The 18,423-nt window shown below is 43.0% G+C and overlaps 1 protein-coding gene across 3 annotated transcripts in view; it reads right to left on the bottom strand.

Annotated features, from left to right (window-relative positions):
• Ston2 (stonin 2) overlaps positions 1-18,423 on the bottom strand; it is a 154,414-nt gene that overhangs the window by 96,740 nt on the left and 39,251 nt on the right. For all 3 annotated transcript variants that reach the window (XM_041658385.1, XM_041658384.1, XM_041658386.1), the window contains exon 3: positions 16,305-16,580. In XM_041658385.1, the coding sequence (XP_041514319.1) occupies positions 16,305-16,580 (276 nt within the window). The remainder of the gene's footprint in view (positions 1-16,304; positions 16,581-18,423) is intronic.

Here is an 18,423-nt window from a genome sequence, read left to right as displayed (position 1 = left end):
CAGGGACTGCAGCCACAGGGAAGAAGATGGGCAAGTCTCACAAACCACAAAGTCACAAAATACTAGCTAGAACACTGTTCCATTTTTGCAAAGTTCAGAACCAGACTAATTTAAATCACAGCTTCCTCGACAAATGTGTAGGTTGTAAAGCTGTCAAAAAAAAAAAAGGTACAAAGACAAGTTATTGCCATGAGCCTGGGGCGTGGGGGTGGGAAGCAGCTGAGGGAGGGGCCGTGATGGAGGAGGTTGTGATTAGTAGGAAATCAAAGCCCTTCCGGATGGATGATGGCAATACTCCATTTATTAACGGGGCAATGGCTTGTATGTTGTTCTTCAGACTTTGATATATTTTTAAGAACAATCCGTTTGTGTTTACCTAGTTATAAATAAAATTTATTAAACCCACATATCAAAAATGCTGATTTCAATACCGATCTTTACCTTTATGGGTGAAAACATCCATATTTCCTTTGAGAGATAAATTAAGGCTAGCCAAAGGAGGGTGGGGAGGTTAATAAGGCCTTGTAGCGAACACGCTGTTCTCATTTGGTCCCTAGCCACTATTCATTTACCAGCTTCAGATTCTGGAATGAGCTATTTTACGCAGGCTTGACTGAATGAATGTCCTGAGGCCACAGGTTTCTCTGAAATGAGAGAAGGCCCTGTGCTGGGCTAGATGGCTCTTCTCCCAGGGCCAGACCTTTGATGCCTGAGCCAGTCCAAAGTGGGCTGCCATGATGATGTTTCTCAGACACATCCATCCAGTGAAGATGTATGTACCCCAAGTTCTAGAATGAGGGCTCTGAACCCAGATGCCTCATTCCCAGGCTGAGGGAAATGGATAAATGCATCCATGACTCCACTTTTTCACCTGGAGCATGGAGCCAAAGAGAGTAAAACCCTAGCTAGGGTATCGGGTCGATGGCAAAGCACTGTATACAAAGAAGTACCTGAAACAGATCACACAGTAGCAGCTGACGTACGAATGTGACAGCATATCCTGAGGCTTCAACCGACTTGATGTCGCCATCAGATCTCTCACTCTACATATCCTATACTAGGTTACTGCCATCCCTTTCAAACAGCCCCTTCATCCTTTCGGCTACCCAGGATAAAATTCATGTCACCCTAAAGTCTTTTCCTATTTGGTCCATCATAAGTTCTGTTCAAGACCTACTTTCTTTCGTTCTTATTTTATTTATTTATTTATTTATTTATTTATTTAAGATTTCTGCCTCCTCCCCACCACCACCTCTCATTTCCCTCCCCCTCCCCCGATCAAGTCCCCCTCCCTCATCAGCCTGAAGAGCAATCAGGGTTCCCTGCCCTGTGGGAAGTCCAAGGACCACCCACCTCCATCCAGGTCTAGTAAGGTGAGCATCCAAACTGCCTAGGCTCCCACAAAGCCAGTACGTGCAGTAGGATCAAAAACCCATTGCCATTGTTCTTGAGTTCTCAGTAGTCCTCATTGTCCGCTATGTTTAGCAAGACCGGTTTTATCCCATGCTTTTTCAGACGCAGGCCAGCTGGCCTTGGTGAGTTCCCGATAGAACACCCCCATTATCTCAGTGGGTGGGTGCACCCCTCGCGGTCCTGAGTTCCTTGCTCGTGCTCTCTCTCCTTCTGCTCCTGATTTTGACCTTGAGATTTCAGTCCGGTGCTCCAATGTGGGTCTCTGTCTCCTTTCATCGCCTGATGAAGGTTAATATTCAGGAGGATGCCTATATGTTTTTCTTTGGGTTCACCTTCTTATTTAGCTTCTCTAGGATCGCGAATTATAGGCTCAATGTCCTTTATTTATGGCTAGAAACCAAATATGAGTGAGTACATCCCATGTTCCTCTTTTTGGGTCTGGCTTACCTCACTCAAGATAGTGTTTTCTATTTCCATCCATTTGTATGCAAAATTCAAGAAGTCATTGTTTTTTACCGCTGAGTAGTACTCTAATATGTATACCATACTTTCTTCATCCATTCTTCCATTGAAGGGCATCTAGGTTGTTTCCAGGTTCTGGCTATTACGAACAATGCTGCTATGAACATAGTTGAGCATATACTTTTGTTGTATGATAGGGCCTCTCTTGGGTATATTCCCAAGAGTGGTATTGCTGGGTAGGTTGATCCCGAATTTCCTGAGAAACCGAAACACTGATTTCCAGAGTGGTTACACAAGTTTGCATTCCCACCAGCAATAGATGAGTGTACCCCTTTCTCCACAACCTCTCCATCAAAGGCTATCATTGGTGTTTTTTATTTTAGCCATTCTGACAGGTGTAAGATGGTATCTTAAAGTTGTCTTGATTTGCATTTCCCTGATCGCTAAGGAAGTTGAGCATGACCTTAAGTGTCTTTTGGCCATTTGAAGTTCTTCTGTTGAGAATTCTCTGTTCAGCTCAGTGCCCCATTTTATAATTGGGTTGATTAGCCTTTTACGGTCTAGTTTCTTGAGTTCTTTATATATTTTGGAGATCAGACCTTTGTCAGTTGCGGGGTTGGTGAAGATCTTCTCCCAGTAAGTGGGTTGCCTTTTTGTCTTAGTGACAGTGTCCTTTGCTTTACAGAAGCTTCTCAGTTTCAGGAGGTCCCATTTATTCAATGAGGTCCTTAATGTCTGTGCTGCTGGGGTTATACATAGGAAGCGATCTCCTGTGCCCATGTGTTATAGAGTACTTCCCACTTTCTCTTCTATCAGGTTCAGTGTGTTTGGGCTGATATTGAAGTATTTAATCCATTTGGACTTGAGTTTTGTGCATGGTGATAGATATGGATCTATTTTCATTCTTCTACAGATTGACATCCAGTTTTGCCAGCACAATTTGTTGAAGATGCTCTCTTTTTTCCATTGTATACTTTTAGCTCCTTTATCGAAAATCAGGTGTTCATAGGTTTGTGGGTTAAAGTCAGGGTCATCTATTCGATTCCATTGGTCGACTTCACTGTTTTTATGCCAATAACAAGCTGTTTTCAGTACTGTAGCTCTGTAATAGAGTTTGAAGTCAGGGATGGTAATGCCTCCAGACGATCCTTTGTTGTATAAGATTGTTTTGGCTATCCTGGGTTTTTTTGTTTTTCCATATAAAGTTGATTATTGTCTTCTCCAGATCTGTGAAGAATTTTGATGGGATTTTGATGGGGATTGCATTGAATCTATAGATTGCTTTTGGTAGAATTGCCATTTTTACTAAGTTGATCCTCCCAATCCAAGAACAAGGGAGATCCTTCCATTTTCTGGTGTCCTCTTCAATTTCTTTCTTCAAAGACTTAAAGTTCTTGTCAAATAGACCTTTCACTTCCTTGGTCAGAGTTACCCCAAGATATTTTATGCTATTTGTGGGTATCGTGAAAGGTGATGCTTCTCTGATTTCCCTCTCTGCTTCCTTATCCTTAGTGTATAGGAAGGCAACTGATTTTTTGGAGTTGATCTTGTATCCTGCCACATTACTAAAGGTGTTTATCAGCTGTAGTTCTTTGGTAGAGTTTTTGGGATCACTTATGTATATTATCATATCATCTGCAAATAACGATAGCTTAACTTCTTTCTTTCCAATATGAATCCCCTTGATCCTCTTATGTTGTCTTATTGCTATTGCTAGAACTTCAAGCACTATATTGAAGAGGTATGGAGAGAGTGGATATCCTTGTTGTGTTCCTGATTTTAGTGGGATGGCTTTGAGTTTTTCTCCATTTAATTTAATGTTAGCTGTCGGCTTGCTGTATATAGCTTTTATTATATTTAGGTATGACCCTTGTATCCCTAATCTCTCCAAGACCTTTATCATAAAGGGGTGTTGAATTTTGTCGAATGCTTTTTCAGCATCTAATGAAATGATCATATGGTTTTTTTCTTTCAGTTTATTTATATGGTGGATTACATTGATAGATTTGCGTATGTTGAACCAGCCCCGCATCTCTGGGATAAAGCCTACTTGATCATAATGGATAATTTTCCTAATGTGTTCTTGGATTCGGTTTGCTAGTATTTTATTGAGAATTTTTGCGTCGATATTCATGAGTGAGATTGGCCTGTAATTCTCTTTCTTGGTTGAGTCTTTGTGTGGTTTTGGTATCAGAGTGACTGTAGCTTCATAAAAGAAATTTGGCAATGACTCTTCTGTTTCTATATTGTGAAATACATTAAGGAATATAGGTATTAGCTCTTGGAAGTTCTGGTAGAATTCTGCATTGAAACCATCTGGTCCTGGGCTTTTTTTGCAAGGGAGATTTTTGATAACAGTTTCTAGTTCTTCGCGACTAACAGGTCTATTTAGATCGTTCACCTGGTCATGGTTTAGCTTTGGTATATGGTACTTATCTAAAAAAATGTCCATTTCTTTTGCATTTTCCAGTTTTGTGGTATACAGGCGTTTGTAGTAAGATCTAATGATTCTCTGAATTTCCTCTGTGTCAAGATCTACTTTCAAAAGCTGTGGGATCTGGTTATTTCTGGCTACCATGCTGATATCCTCAGCCCAGCCACCACACTCTCATTTGGATAAGTTTGAGGCCTCTCTAGCACGTCCAACCACACCCTTCTCAACGGTCACACTATGGCAAGCCACAGAGGGTGTGTTTTAATTAACATATATTAATTACACATTATAATGGGTTTCATTATAACATTTCAAGCATATACATAATGTATTTAGATCATATTCACCCTCCCAACTCTCTCCTGCTCCCCTCCCACACAGGCTCATTCCCTTCTTCTTTTCTATTAGTCCCTCATCTGTTCTACTCATATGACCCTCACCGCCCCCGTATATGTGTGTGTTTCCATTAGTGATTTACAGGAGTATGGATGAGGGCTTGTTTACAGGAGCATGGGCACCTTACCAGTGGCTACAGCATTGGGGGAAAAAAAGCCACAGTTAACTGTGTACATCCTCAGCGGGGGTGGGGCCTCCCCTCTCTCCACGACAGGGTGTTGAGAAGCCCAAGGTTATGCAGATCTTATATGGGTAATCACAGCTAATGAAGCCTCAGCATTTTAATAGTTATTTTTTGAATTGTCCCTCTTTGGATAGCTGCTATTGCATCCGTAATAAAAGTCAAAATCCTCATCACCCTGTCCACGGATCTACATGCCTGAAGCTCTAGGACTCCCCTGCTGCACGGCTGTCTCTTCTCCCATTTTGCTCCTGTCAGAGCGCAGCTACCCTTCCAAGCTGTCGCTCCTGCTAGGCCAGTCTTCCACCGCTTCATCTAATCACAAGGGCTACATGTAATTTTTTTTTCAATGCTGAGAATTCAGCCATGGATATAAAACAGATATTAATGCATTGTGATTTTCCTGTACTTCAGAGTGGCAAAATGAAGCGCTTGTCCCCAGCACTGGTTCAGGGGAGCTCTTGTTCATCTCTAGAAGGCCCATTAGGAACAGACCGCCCAATTGTTAGTAAGCACAATTGAGGGAGAGCAGGGAGTCCTGAGTCCAGCTGTCTCATAACGGCATTCCCAACACCTAAATACTTTTTCGCATGAAGGCACTAGTTAATTGATGCATGTTCAGGTAGTTTATTATGTTTTGTGTTCCACAGATGGTAAGAGAGGCCACAAATTCTGCTGAATGTTCTCTGGAACAGAATATTGGAATTTTAATGTTTAAAGATAGAGAAAAATTCACCTTTAAAACTTTTTCCTTTACCCGTGGCACGATAGTACCTTTCAGTACAATAAATAAAACTTACAGAGGATAATTTTAAGTATACTTCCTTTTAAAGGCAGCCCCCAGGAAAATATATGTTCATGTATATCCATGGATGTATCTGTATATACGTACATACACGTGTGTTATGTTGTTATGTGCACATGTTAAGTATGTGTGTACACGTGTTACTATATATACATATATATGGAGAGAGACATGTATACATATATATATTGAGTATATGATGATGAAAAATTATGAACCAATGATAATAGTTAATCAGGGCATGATGACAGGTTGGCACAATTTCTTTGTCTATTTTGTTGAAGAAGAAAGAGAGGAGGAGGAGAAGGGAGAGGAACAGGAGGTGGGGAAGAAGGGGAGGAAGACTGACAACTATAACAGTAGTGAGAAAGTGGAGGAATGACAACTATGACGATGATGGTGGTGGTGGTGGTGATAACAATAACAACAATGATGACTGACTTCACCAAGGATGCCATCTCTTTGGTCTAACTAAGGGTAGACCTGTTATTCCCATCACTGGAGCCATCAGGTAGTCCACAGTGGGTTTCATACCCACCCCTCCTATCTTCATTTACTAATCAAACAGACACTAAGTAAGCACCTAAATCCACATACCACATTCTCGGAGAGAGGATGGATTAGAGAGATGAAGTTCTTTGTTCAAGTGGATAGACAATGAAACCAGTCTTCTTTTGAGAAACCTGCTACCCATGTCTTGGGTTGTATACTGTCCTTTTCCTAAGCACCACCCCCTCCCAAGACAGGGTTTCTTTGTGTAGCCTTGGCTATCCTGGAACTAGGGCCTAGAACTCAGAGATCTGCCTGCCTCTGTCTCTTGAGAGCTGGGATTAAAGGTGTGCGTTACTACCGCCCACCTCAGCACCACTGTCTTAGTATCTTTGCTTAAGCTATTTATCAATATAAATAGCTCAAAGTTATTTATCAGGCTGGGGGTATATCTCTATTGGTAGGGTACTTGCCTAACATGTACAAAGTTCTGGGTTCAATCCCCAGTGCCACATAAACCAAGTACACACCTGTAACTCCAGCCCTGGGGAAGTAGAGGAAGGGCTACTTGTGACCTGTCACAAAACAAAACCAGACAAATACCCTGTTTCTTCATAACTATACTCCATCAAGAAACTGACTAAAGAAAAAGAAAGTAAAGGAATAAACATGTGACTGCATTCAGCTGGTAAATTTCCAAGGGAAAGCTAGCTTGAGGGTGGGGTGTGGAATGCTCTCAGCCTCCCTAAGGAGGCCACAGATGTGTGGGATTTTGAGTGAGAAACTGGAGGGAGAGCCTCTAGGCAGAGGAAACAGTGCTAGCGGCAGTCAATGTGTCTGAACCAGCAAGGCTGAGCGGTGAGGGAGGCGGGACCCACTCTGTTTCAGATTTATTCCTGGGTATGTCTTCCGGAAAGGTCATCAATTATATCTAGTAGCAAAGAACAATTCAAGGTACTAAGAAAATAAGAGTGCCTCTATTGAGGAGGGAAATACATATGCATGTCTCCATATTCACCCCTACCCAACACCCACCCCCAGCAGCCAGAATGAACCACTGGGCGAGCTTCGAAGATGAAATCTCTCTGGCCTCTTTCTACACAGCTGACATCATTGCTGATCCTCCTCCCAAACAAATGGCTCTTTCTCTGGCCCCAAATAATTAGCTTACCCCAGACACAATGGGAAGGCCTCAGCCCAAGCTCATAGAGGACATATGAAGGATAAGGGAATATTAGTGTTTCGCTTGGGCTGTGGGACAAATGTTCCGGAAATGAAAGGGTTTTGAGAAATGTTTTTAAATATTCATATCCTGCAGTATCTGCATAATGGGTTCAATTCAGCCCCGGTTCCAGCAGAAACTGTCATGTCCGTGGAGGAAGGTCAGCACACAGGATAATGAGGGACAGGAAGCCGCTGCTGATAACAGTGCCTTCATATCCGTCTTCTAAAATTTGGAGGGTGAACTTTGTTCTCTTCGTCAATCTGTCAGCGTTTTTAAACACAGTCAGTACGTGCAATGCACTTTGTGCATGGGTGAAATTGGTTTTGGTCGGAAAGAATCTTTGTGAAGATTGTAGGGGATAGGTTAAGTTGACCACTACGCTCTTTGCATGGAATTTTAAAGCCAAATGTCAGTCAGATGTTTGTGGCTACAGAAAGTTGGGAACTAGAGCTAATGGGCTCAACATGAACAAAACAGCAGCTGGGTTTTGCTTCATTCTCAAAATCTTTCTCTTAAAGAAAAATACGAAGACTTGATTTTAGTTTGGACAGACTTTCTAGAAGTTTATTTATTTATTGTATCCCTTCGTTCTACTCATAGCTTAGCAGACTGTCTGAGCAGCAAGCATAGGGCTCAGCAAACAAGTTTTCTTAAAAAAACTTTTTTTAATTTTTAAAATTTTACTTTATGTGTATATTTCTGTGTATATATATGTACTCCACAAGTGTGCCTAGTGCCCATGTCAGAAGATGGCAAAGACACCCTGGAACTGGAGCTACAGGTGGTTGTAAGCCACCATGCAGTTGCTGGGATTTGAACCCGGGGCCTCTGGAAGAAAAGCCAGTGCTCTTAACTGCTGAGCCATCTCTCCAGCCCCATATAATGTTGTACCACGGCACACACACAAACTGAGATGCGGACAGTGTTCTGTGACAACATGGTCTTAAGTCTTTGGCAATCTAAAGTTCTGACATCAAACATTTACTAAGATGGCCCAACTGAAAATAGTCTTATTAAGTTGGAGATGTATCCTATATCTGACTTCCATCACATTTCAGGGGTTTTCATGGGATAGAGTCAAGGGGAATCGTCTGATTGGTCCTCTCCCTGCTAGTATCCTCAGCTCTCACATCCAAAGAATTGAACATTAGCTCACTTACTTTCTTCAACACATGGTAATAAAAGGGCTTTTTTCCATTTGTATTCATTTATTGCAGTGCTGGGGATGGAGCCTAGGGCCATGAGGCTAGGCAAGCTCCATCATGTTTTTCTAGAGGAAATCATGTGCCTCTTTTTCCTAGGCCAGCCACGATGGGATTTTATTCACTTCAATTCCTGCCCTAGTTAAAAGTCCAAGAGCCGGCTGTGCCGCTGATGTATCTAAGCGTTTCTGGAACTGTTTCTGGATCAGGTGCCACTCCTGGCTTTCCAGTGACCCGTGGGCCCCTTCAGTGCGCAATAAAATAAGTGACCAGGTCATCAAGGTGAGCTAACAATTCCCTGGCCTCGCTAAACTCCCTAGGGCAAGGCTCTGGCCATTTCAATGTCCTAAAAATAAAAGCTCTACCATTGAGGGCAACATCTTTGTCCCTAACTCCACTGTGCCTACAGGCTCCTTGCATTTTAATTGGGGCAATCCATTCATTCCCTTTCCAGGCTGGAGTCCAAAGCCTTCTGGCTTCACTCTTAGGTGGAGAGATCTTTTGTTTTTGTCTCTCCTTTGCCAGAAGGACTTCAAAGAATGGAGGGAAGGAAAGGAGTCTTCCAGATAGCATTTCTCCTTGGTGTGTCTGCTCCCCTTGCTTTCCCAGCTCCTCTCGGCAAGCCAGAATCTTCAGATACTGAGCAGCTGGCTAGAATAGGCTTCACTTCTCTTGTAGAAATGACTGCTAAGAATGATTCTATCAGAACAACTTCTTTTCCTCATCCTCCCACCCAATTCTCTTAGGCCAAGACCACGGAATTCAGTGACTACAGGGAAACATTTTTCTCTTAGCTCAAAGACATCTTATTCTACAGTCTCTTAGCACAAAGACATCTTATTCTACAGTCATAGGGATTTAATACCATCATCAGAAATAGTGAATAAACTAACTACACATTACTGCTCTGACTGGAAAGAAGGTTAAATCAATCAAATTTCCTTTCCCTGGTCCTTCTCTATGGCTGAACTTCACCACCTACCTGAATGATGAGACAGACCTACATATTCATCTCACCAGAAATCCAAATTTATTTCCATGTTTAACATACACATCAAACACTGCCCTTTTCTCAGTTCCTGTATGCGTTTTTTCCTGCATGTATATCTGTACGTTACTTGCATGCAGTGTTCATGGGGGTCAGAAGTGGGCACTGGATTGCCTGGAACTGGAGTTACAAACATCTGTGAGTCCCCCTATGGGTGCTGAGAATTGAACCTGGGTCCTCAGGAAGAGCAGCCAGGGCTTTTGATCACTGAGCCATCTCTATTACTCCTCCATTTCATTTATACATCACCTAGTCTGAAAGAAAGGGACAGCGAGATGGCTCAGTAGGTGAAAGCAGTTGCCATGCAAGTCTCATAACCATAGATAACACCCAGAAGCCATAGAAGGACAGAATGCATGCTACTCCTGAAGATGCTACTAAAGTACACATGGGCGTGGTGCTTACATGCCCACCCCACCTCTCACACACACATTACACACACACACACACACACACACACACACACACACACACACACACACACACAAACCACCACCACTAATAATAATCTTGATGATGAATAAACTTTCTAAAAAGTTTTCTTGGAATCTACAGTTGAATGAAAACATTCAGAATGTGAATCCAAAGACTTAAGGAAAACATTTTTTAAAAAGTAGATAAGTGAGAAATAGGTAAAGAAACTTTTTTATGTTGTCAGATGCCCCTGAGAATCATATGATAACTACTGATTTTCTGGAAGCTGAAAACCTACCTACCTGTGAACTCTCTAAGTAGTCACCAGTGGTCCAGGGCAAACTGAGCAAGAACTTCGAAGAAGCCGCATGGTGGTGGCGCATGTGTTTAATCCCAGCACTCGGGAGGCAGAGGCAGGCAGATCTCTGTGAGTTCAAGTCTAGCCTAATCTACTGAGCAAGTTACAGGACAGGTTTCAAAGCCACAGAGAAACTCTGTCTCGGAAAAAACAAAAACAAAAAAACTTCAAAGATGTCCTGGAAGTAACTGATAACTGACAAGGGAGAGTGCTTTAAATTTTAGTTTTTATTCTTCACAAGAGATAATAGCTGAACCTGGCTATAAAATGAAGCTCTTGAATAGAACAAAAAAGGAAAGCATAACAAAGACAAAAAACTTCTCCCAATATCTACTTTTTCCTTTACTTCCTCAGAGACAAGTTCAAGTTTCCAGCTACAATAAAATGTAAAACATTAACAATAATAACAAAAATGCACGAAGTTGCTGAAAGCCATGCATGGGAAAACAGGTGGTTGGTTATCAACGGGAAATGGACAGGAGAAATCATACAGGTGCAAGCTGGCTCTGGGTTCCTACTAGAAGGCTTGGGAAGAAGCTGAGTGAGTGTCTGTTAAATTCTGAGCACTACACTCTGTCTTTGGATGCCCACACCTAGCAGAACTGCAGAGAGGAAGCACTTGCATGGGTCTTATCTCCAAATAAAGTAACATTGACAGGTTCAAGGTGGTGAACCTGCTGCTTTTGGGTGCAATTATTCATCCTACTGAAACGTAAATTTCAGTATTACCAAAAGAATGGAGCAGGCTGCAGTGAGTGCGTGCAGCAGCGGCAAGGGCCTCCAGCATGATGAAGGAGGATGCTGTAGAGATATAGGCTGTTTCTGTGTGATGCTTACAGGTCCAGCCACAGTCTTGATAACATGACACATGATCCACACATGTTCCACTTAAGTTAAAATCTTGCACTATCCACTATCCACCAATGTCCAAAGTGAACAAAGGTCTAACCTGTGGACTGTTTATGTTGGCCACACTGAGTGGACTGATGGCCAGTTTCTCTTCATTTTCTTTTGTTGTGAGCTCTACCAGCCATCCTACTTGTTAAATACAGCCCAAGGCAGGAAGCCCAGGGGAGCAGGCCCACGAGGAAAATGATGGTTTAGATGACAAGAAAGCATCCTGTAGCCTTTTATTTAGCGTGCTCTCTCAAAGGTCAAGTGGCACACGGGCAGGTTTAGAATCTGGCTCTTGGATTTCTTAATCCTCTGCTCTTAAACAAGACTAATGCTCTGTATAGAGTCTTAGGGGACCAGATAGTCCTATGCATAGTTCAGTCTAGCTTCTTCCTAGGCTCCATCTTCACAGAGTTAGTGAATTCATCAGACACAGAAATGCATGGGATTATTGATATCTGAGTAATTTTCAAGACAAACTTAGTCTTCCATAATTGTAACTTTTTGCTTTGTCTTCTACGGACACTAATACACCTTCAATTCAACGAAAGGCTAGGGTTAGGGTACAGCAGGTGATAATAATTGTCTTGGGTTCACAATTTACAATGTACCAAAAAAATCTCAGCTGTCAAAACAATACTTTGCAACATGTTATAAATGTGATACTTTAAAAATATCAAAGCAAACCAGCAAACTAGGGCCCAGACATTAGCCTTTTGCTGCTGTCAATAAAGCTTTATTGCCAGGACTGAGGTAAGCTGTAGTCTTACATGTCTGAGCTGGATTTTGTCTTTAAAGTCTAATATTTTGTTCACCAAGGATATTTTTGTATTATTAAATTTTTAGAGATGGTGTCCCAAGTAGCCCAGAATGACCTCAGGTCTTGCTACAAAGCTGACACTGACCTTGAGTCTCTGGTCTCACCTCCCCACTGCTGAGATTAGAGGTGTGAATTAGCACAGTCATTTTTTACAAGGTGGTGACCAAACCCACCGACCATGCATGCTAGACAACCATTCTACCAACTGAGCTATTAACGTTGCTTCAGGTAATAAAGTCTTAACTCTATAGCAAAATCATTGTCAATAACCACTCAGGATCCTTAGCTGGATGGAAACTACATAATTAAGGCTAAGTCCGACATCAGCTTCACCAAAGGAAGTGGTAACGAGTCGAGGCAAGTTGCCCCATCTGTCACCCTAATTGTTTTGAGCAATTAGAGGCTAAACGTGAAGTCTGAACAAGAAGCAAAAGGATCTGGATACTTTGAATATTATCCAGGCCCTGAAGGCATGGACACTCAGAAGAGAGTTCTTTCTGCCCTCCCATCACCTTCCAGCCCTGGCCTCCCACCCCTTACTCCCCTTGCCTCTGGTGTATTTCAGGAGAAGGGGGCCCTGGAGCACTGGCAGTGGGAGGAAATGTGAGGCAAGAGGCAAACACCACAACACAGCGCTGGCTGCTCCAAGGCCTTGAGGCTGGTGCACCAGGTGTTAAAGCTCTTTTCTGTCACTTCTTAGCCCCTAACCTGGAGCAAATTCTCAAACCATTACCTGCCTCGGTGTCCTCACAGAGAAAGGGACTTCATAGTAAAACCTTCCTTATCGGATCGGTGTAAAGGATACACGGTGACTCAGTGAAAGTGCTGAGAGTCGGCGTTCCACAGAGGTAACTGACCAAAAGTAAAGACCGGCCAGGCTTGTGCTGCTTGTCTGTAATCTCACTATAGTGGAGGTGGAGGCAGGAGGATCAGAAGTTCAAGGCTAGCCAACCTGTGCTATATAGACAGTCAAAGGCTAGCCTGGGCTATATGAAATCCTTTATACAAAATAAATAGTAATAACAACAGTCACACTTTTGTACTGATTCATATGACTGGCTTTTCTGTTCTTGTTGTCATACTATGATACCGTGGGTTGAGTAATTTATAAAGAATATAAATTTAATCCTCACAGATCAGGAGGCTGGGAAGGGAAGGTCAAGATAAAGATACCAGATTAAGATCCTGGTGAGGGTCCATTCTGTACAGACAGCAGCTGGTGTTCTCACGTGGCAAAAAGACAAACATTGCCGTGGGGGAAGGGCGCTGAGCCCCTTCACAAAGGGTCCACCCTCAAGATGACCTAGTCACCTCCCAAAGGACCCCATAATACCAAAACATTGGTGATTAGATTTCAACATAAATCCTGGAGAGACAAAACATTCAAACCACAGCCCCCGTGTTCCATCATTTTCCTGTGTGGAGAGCTGAAGAGCCAGTGTCAGAGGTTCACTAAGAGTGGCTCTCTCACTCCCCAGCCAGCCAGAACCAGTCTGGATCTGACACAGCGTGGCTCAATCACCAACAAATCGCTGAAAGCCTGATGATTAGAAATGAAAAATGACACCCAAATGTTTGAGGTATTCTGTCAAAATGGAAACACGTGTTATATGGCAGAATCATACTTTATATTTTTGTATATAACTCAACTTAATTTCATTTTATATGTATAGGTGTTTTGCTTGCATTTATTTCTGTGTACCACAGGTATGCAATGCCCAAGGAAGCCAGAAAAAGACATTAGATCCCCTGGAACTGAAGCTACAGATGTGAGTCACCAACACAGGTGCTAGGATTTAAAGCCAGGTCCTCTGGAAGAGCAGCAAGCGCTCGTAAACCCTGAAATGTCTAACTCTCCAGACCGGTATATTTTCTTGAAATTATTTTTAATGACAAGGAAGCATGTTAGAAAAAAGGAATCTCTTTTTAAAAATGTCTTCAGTAGTTAGTTTTCTGTTGCTGTAATAAAAAAAAAAAACAAAAAACAAAATTATGATCAAGGGCAACTCAGGGAGGAAAGCTTATTTGGCTTCCAGTTCCAGGGGGTCAGGATCCGCCCTGGTGGTGATGACAAGCTAGCAGAGCCAAGAGACTCTGCTTCCATCCACATGAAGGAAGTTGAGAGAACAAACTGGAAGCTGGGTGAGGCAATGAGCTCTCAAAGCCTTCCCCCCAACTGATGTACTTCCTTCGGTAAGGTTCCACCTCCTAAAGGTTCCTCCCCAGTGTCACCAAACTGGGACCAAGTTTTCAAATATCTGAGCCTATCGGGGACAGCTTTAATTTAAGCCACTACAGGTTCTTCCCATGCTGCCTCAACTGATCTCAAACTCCTGCGCTCAGATGACATCCAGTGTCAAGCAAGACTGCTCACATGCTTAGACCACTGCTTCCTTTGAATCCTCCTTCCCAATATTAGGGACTGCATGCAGACCTACAGGTATGCGAGGCAGTGCTCGACCAGCCCTTTACATCTTTTATTTTAATTGACAGGGTCTTTCTAAATTTCCCCAAGCTTTACAACTAGGCCTGACTTCAGATCGTATTTTTAAAAGTAAAACTAGCAAAACAGTTAACACATCAACAGAAACACATAGCAGTTCTGGTTTTTTTACTAATATGACTCTGTAGTAGACAGGATGATGTCCTTCTAACCCCCAAGACCTGTGAATGTATTACCTTACACGGCAAAGGGATTTAGCAGATACGAGGAACATGAACATGGTGGTTTGATTAAGAATGCCCCTACAGGCTCATGGATTTGGATGTTTGGGCTTTAGGGAGTGGTGCGACTTCACAGGGATTGGGAAGTGTGGCCTTGTTGGAGGAAGTATATCAGTGGGGGGGTGGGATTTGGGGTTTCAAATGCTCAAGCCAGGCCCCCCATCTGTCCCTCTCCTTCCTGCTGCCTGCCAATCCAGATGTAGAAGTCTCAGCTACCTCTTCAGCACCATGCCTGCCTGTGTACCAAGACAATAATGGACGAAGCCTCTGAAGTGTAAGCCAGCCGCAATGAAATGCTGTCCTTTATAAGAGTTTCCGTGGTCATGGTGTCTCTTTACAGCAACAGAATATTAACTGAGACATCGAGATAGGGAAATTATTCATATGAGCCCAACATAACCACAACAGTTCTTAAAAATGGAATAGGGGGGCACTGGAGAGATATTACTTCAGAATAAAGGCACAGAATAATACTACAGCTCTGGCTTTGGAGACAGAGGAAGGGGTCCCAAGTCAAAGAACTTGGGTGGCCTATGGAATCTATGAAGGACCAGGAAACCGATTCTTGCCTAGAATGTACAAAAAGGAACACCATGTCAGAATACTGAAAGGCAGAATTACAGGTGATAAGCTCACGCTGTTTAAGTCACCAAGTCTGTGGTCATTTGTTACAGCAGTAAGTTAAGAACTAATACACACACAGGATTATCAAACCATCCTTGATATACTGGAGCACATAGCGCAGTAAATGGCTAGGTCACTAGGTGGGGATGGGGAGTCAGGGTGGACAGTGAGGTGTGGGTTGAGGGATGTGTAGGGATGAGATCAATTCCCTGTGTTCTCTGAGGTTCACAGTGCAGCTTCTGATCAGTTAAGTGCAACAAAATAAGATCTCTGCCACTCAAGGCCATCTCCTACCCTGAGGACTCTGATACCAGAGGTCCCTGTTTAGGGATGGTCAGTGACTTACAGGTTAGAAACACTCATTCCTATGTGTCTGCAGCTTACAATACAGGAGCTGAGTAAATGTAATTCCAATTTCTGATAATAGATAAAAATATAGGTACTCATGCTGGGTAGTAGTGATGCACACCCTAATCTCAGCACTCGGGAGGCAGAGACAGGCGGATCTTGATGAGTTTGAGGCCAGCCTGGTCTATAGAGCTAGGTCCAGGACAATCAGGGCTACATAGTGAGAGCTGTATCAAAAACAAAACAAAAATGAAAATGACCTAGAATCCAATCCTTTTGTGTACATATTTTAACCAAAACCTTGTCATGGAGTTGAAAAGAGATGGGGTCTTTGCTCTCTCCTGTACATTTCCAGGTTCTGAAGCTCAAAAATCTGGAGCCCTAGAAGCCTTACAGACCTCTCACAGGAAAGCCCTTCAACAGCCTGTACAAAGCCAGACCCCTCCTTGACTTCCTCCCCAGCTCACCGGTTTCCTTGTGAGGTGTTGAGGTGCTGCTCCAAGGCGTATCATCTTCAAACTGGACCCAGTTGCTGATGGCCGAGGCCAAGTCAGGCGTGGGCTGCACTGGGCTCCCGGGAGGGGTGGTCGCTTCAGAGATGAGGCCCATCTTCTCAGAGGAGTCATCCTGCTCAGAGTGGGAAAGGTCCTGGCAGCCTCCATCCACGGCAGGATTCTCCCCGGAGGAGCTCTCAGACGGGTCTGAGGAAGATGATGATCCTGGGAAGTGTTCTTCTGTGGCCCCTACAGAGGGTACCAAACACGACCATCATGCAAGGAAGGATGCTAATCAGAAGTGACTAACCAAGGGACGGGGTGACATGACACTCACTGGAAGATGAAATGGCCATGCCAATCCATCTCCGTGTTAAAGGGCTGTGTCCCTGATAACTTTTAAAGCCTGTAATCTCATTTGTTCCTAGTTACTATCCCAGAGAACTGAGAAAAACATTCCCCATTATTGTATTTATTTATGTGTGTATGAGTGTATATGATGTATGTGTGTGTGGGTGTGTGGCGGAGGTTGATGTCAGGCATCTTCCTTGATTGTTCTTTACTTTTTGGGGTGACATATTCGATGTACACATGTGAGGGGGTACTCTGCCCAGTGCATAGTGTATGCACCTATGGAGGCTGGACGTCAATACCAGGATGATTTTTTTCAATTGCTCTCCACCTTACTTTCTGAGACAGGGTCTTTCCCTGAACCTGGATCCATCTATTCCGCTAGACTGGCTGATCTGTGAGCCCAGGGCTCTGCCTGTCTGTACCTCCCCCTCTCTCAATGCTGGGGCTGGCTGTACACATGCACCGCTCGCAATTTTCCATGGGCACTGGAGGTTAAATCCAGGTCCCAGTGCTTGCACAGCTGGCACTTTATCTGCTAAGCCATCTCTCCAGCCCTTGTTCATTATTTTTACTCTCAGTCTCCGTGCCCAGTTTGAGAGCAAACAAATTCAAATGGCAATAGAGGTCAAGCAAGAAATATTCCTGAGCCGAGTGGGGACAAATGAGAAGCAGTAGGGTGCTGGGGACTACAGCCAAATAGTGGAGCTTCCCTCTGCACTAAAGAAATTCAAATTCAAATTTGAAACTCCATTCTGCACAAGCTACTCTGCAGGCAACCCGTGCAGACCCCACGAATCACTGGCAGCTCTGACACTGGGGTTCTTCCTTTTCTTCATGTTGTCCCACTGGCCCTGAAAGGCTTAATGCCCTTCAAAACTTGTTCCTTAAAAACTTTTATTACATTTTTTCCATAAAATATATTTTGATGATATTTGTTCTCCTTCCCAAACTCTTCCTAGATCCTCCCAAGGTCCCTACCCACTCAAGTTCATGTTCTTCCTCCTTCTGACTCAAAATAAACAAAATAGAAACAGGAAAACAAAGCAAAACAAAACAAAACAAAAATGCTCATGCGCACATACACACAGAGTCTGCTTTCTATAGGCCAGCTACATCTGGGTGTGGAGCATTACTGACAGACCTAGTGACACTCCATTGAGAAAATGGATTTTTTTTCCCCAGCAGGTAACAGTTGCAAATGGCTTCTTGGCTAAGGGTGGGACTTTGTGTCCAGGAAGATGGAGAAAGAAAACTTGTTTTTCACAATAAAGCATATGCACTGATTATGGTGGTTGAATATACAAATATATACATGTTTTTAAAATTCATCTACTGCATAGCAAACAATGTCCATTTTACTGTATGAGAGTTTACCTGCTTTTGTATCGCACAGCCTATATATGAAATATTCTAAAGAGTCAAAAAATAATTTGAAAATCCTTTTTCCTATCATAAGATAATCATAGTGTCTTTTATACAATCAAAGGCTCCAGCACTATCTAAGTAAAATAAAAGGTGAGACACGTACATAAGCTTAAGTTTTCTAGTTTCCACATTTAAAAGGAGCTGGTGGTGGCGCACGCCTTTAACCCCAGCACTGGGGAGGCAGAGGCGGGAAGATCTCTGTGAAATTGAGGCCAGCCTGGTCTACAGAGTGAGTTCTAGGACAACCAGGGGCTGTTACACAGAGAAACTTGTCTCCATAAGCCAAAAAAAAAAAAACAAACAAACAAAAAAA

This window comes from Microtus oregoni, unplaced genomic scaffold, assembly GCF_018167655.1.
Source record: "Microtus oregoni isolate MIOR12 unplaced genomic scaffold, Mior012 000009F_ref0000495, whole genome shotgun sequence".
NCBI lineage: Eukaryota > Metazoa > Chordata > Mammalia > Rodentia > Cricetidae > Microtus > Microtus oregoni.
The sequence above is the reverse complement of the archived record's forward strand: the minus strand, read 5'-3'. Positions and strand labels throughout refer to the sequence as shown.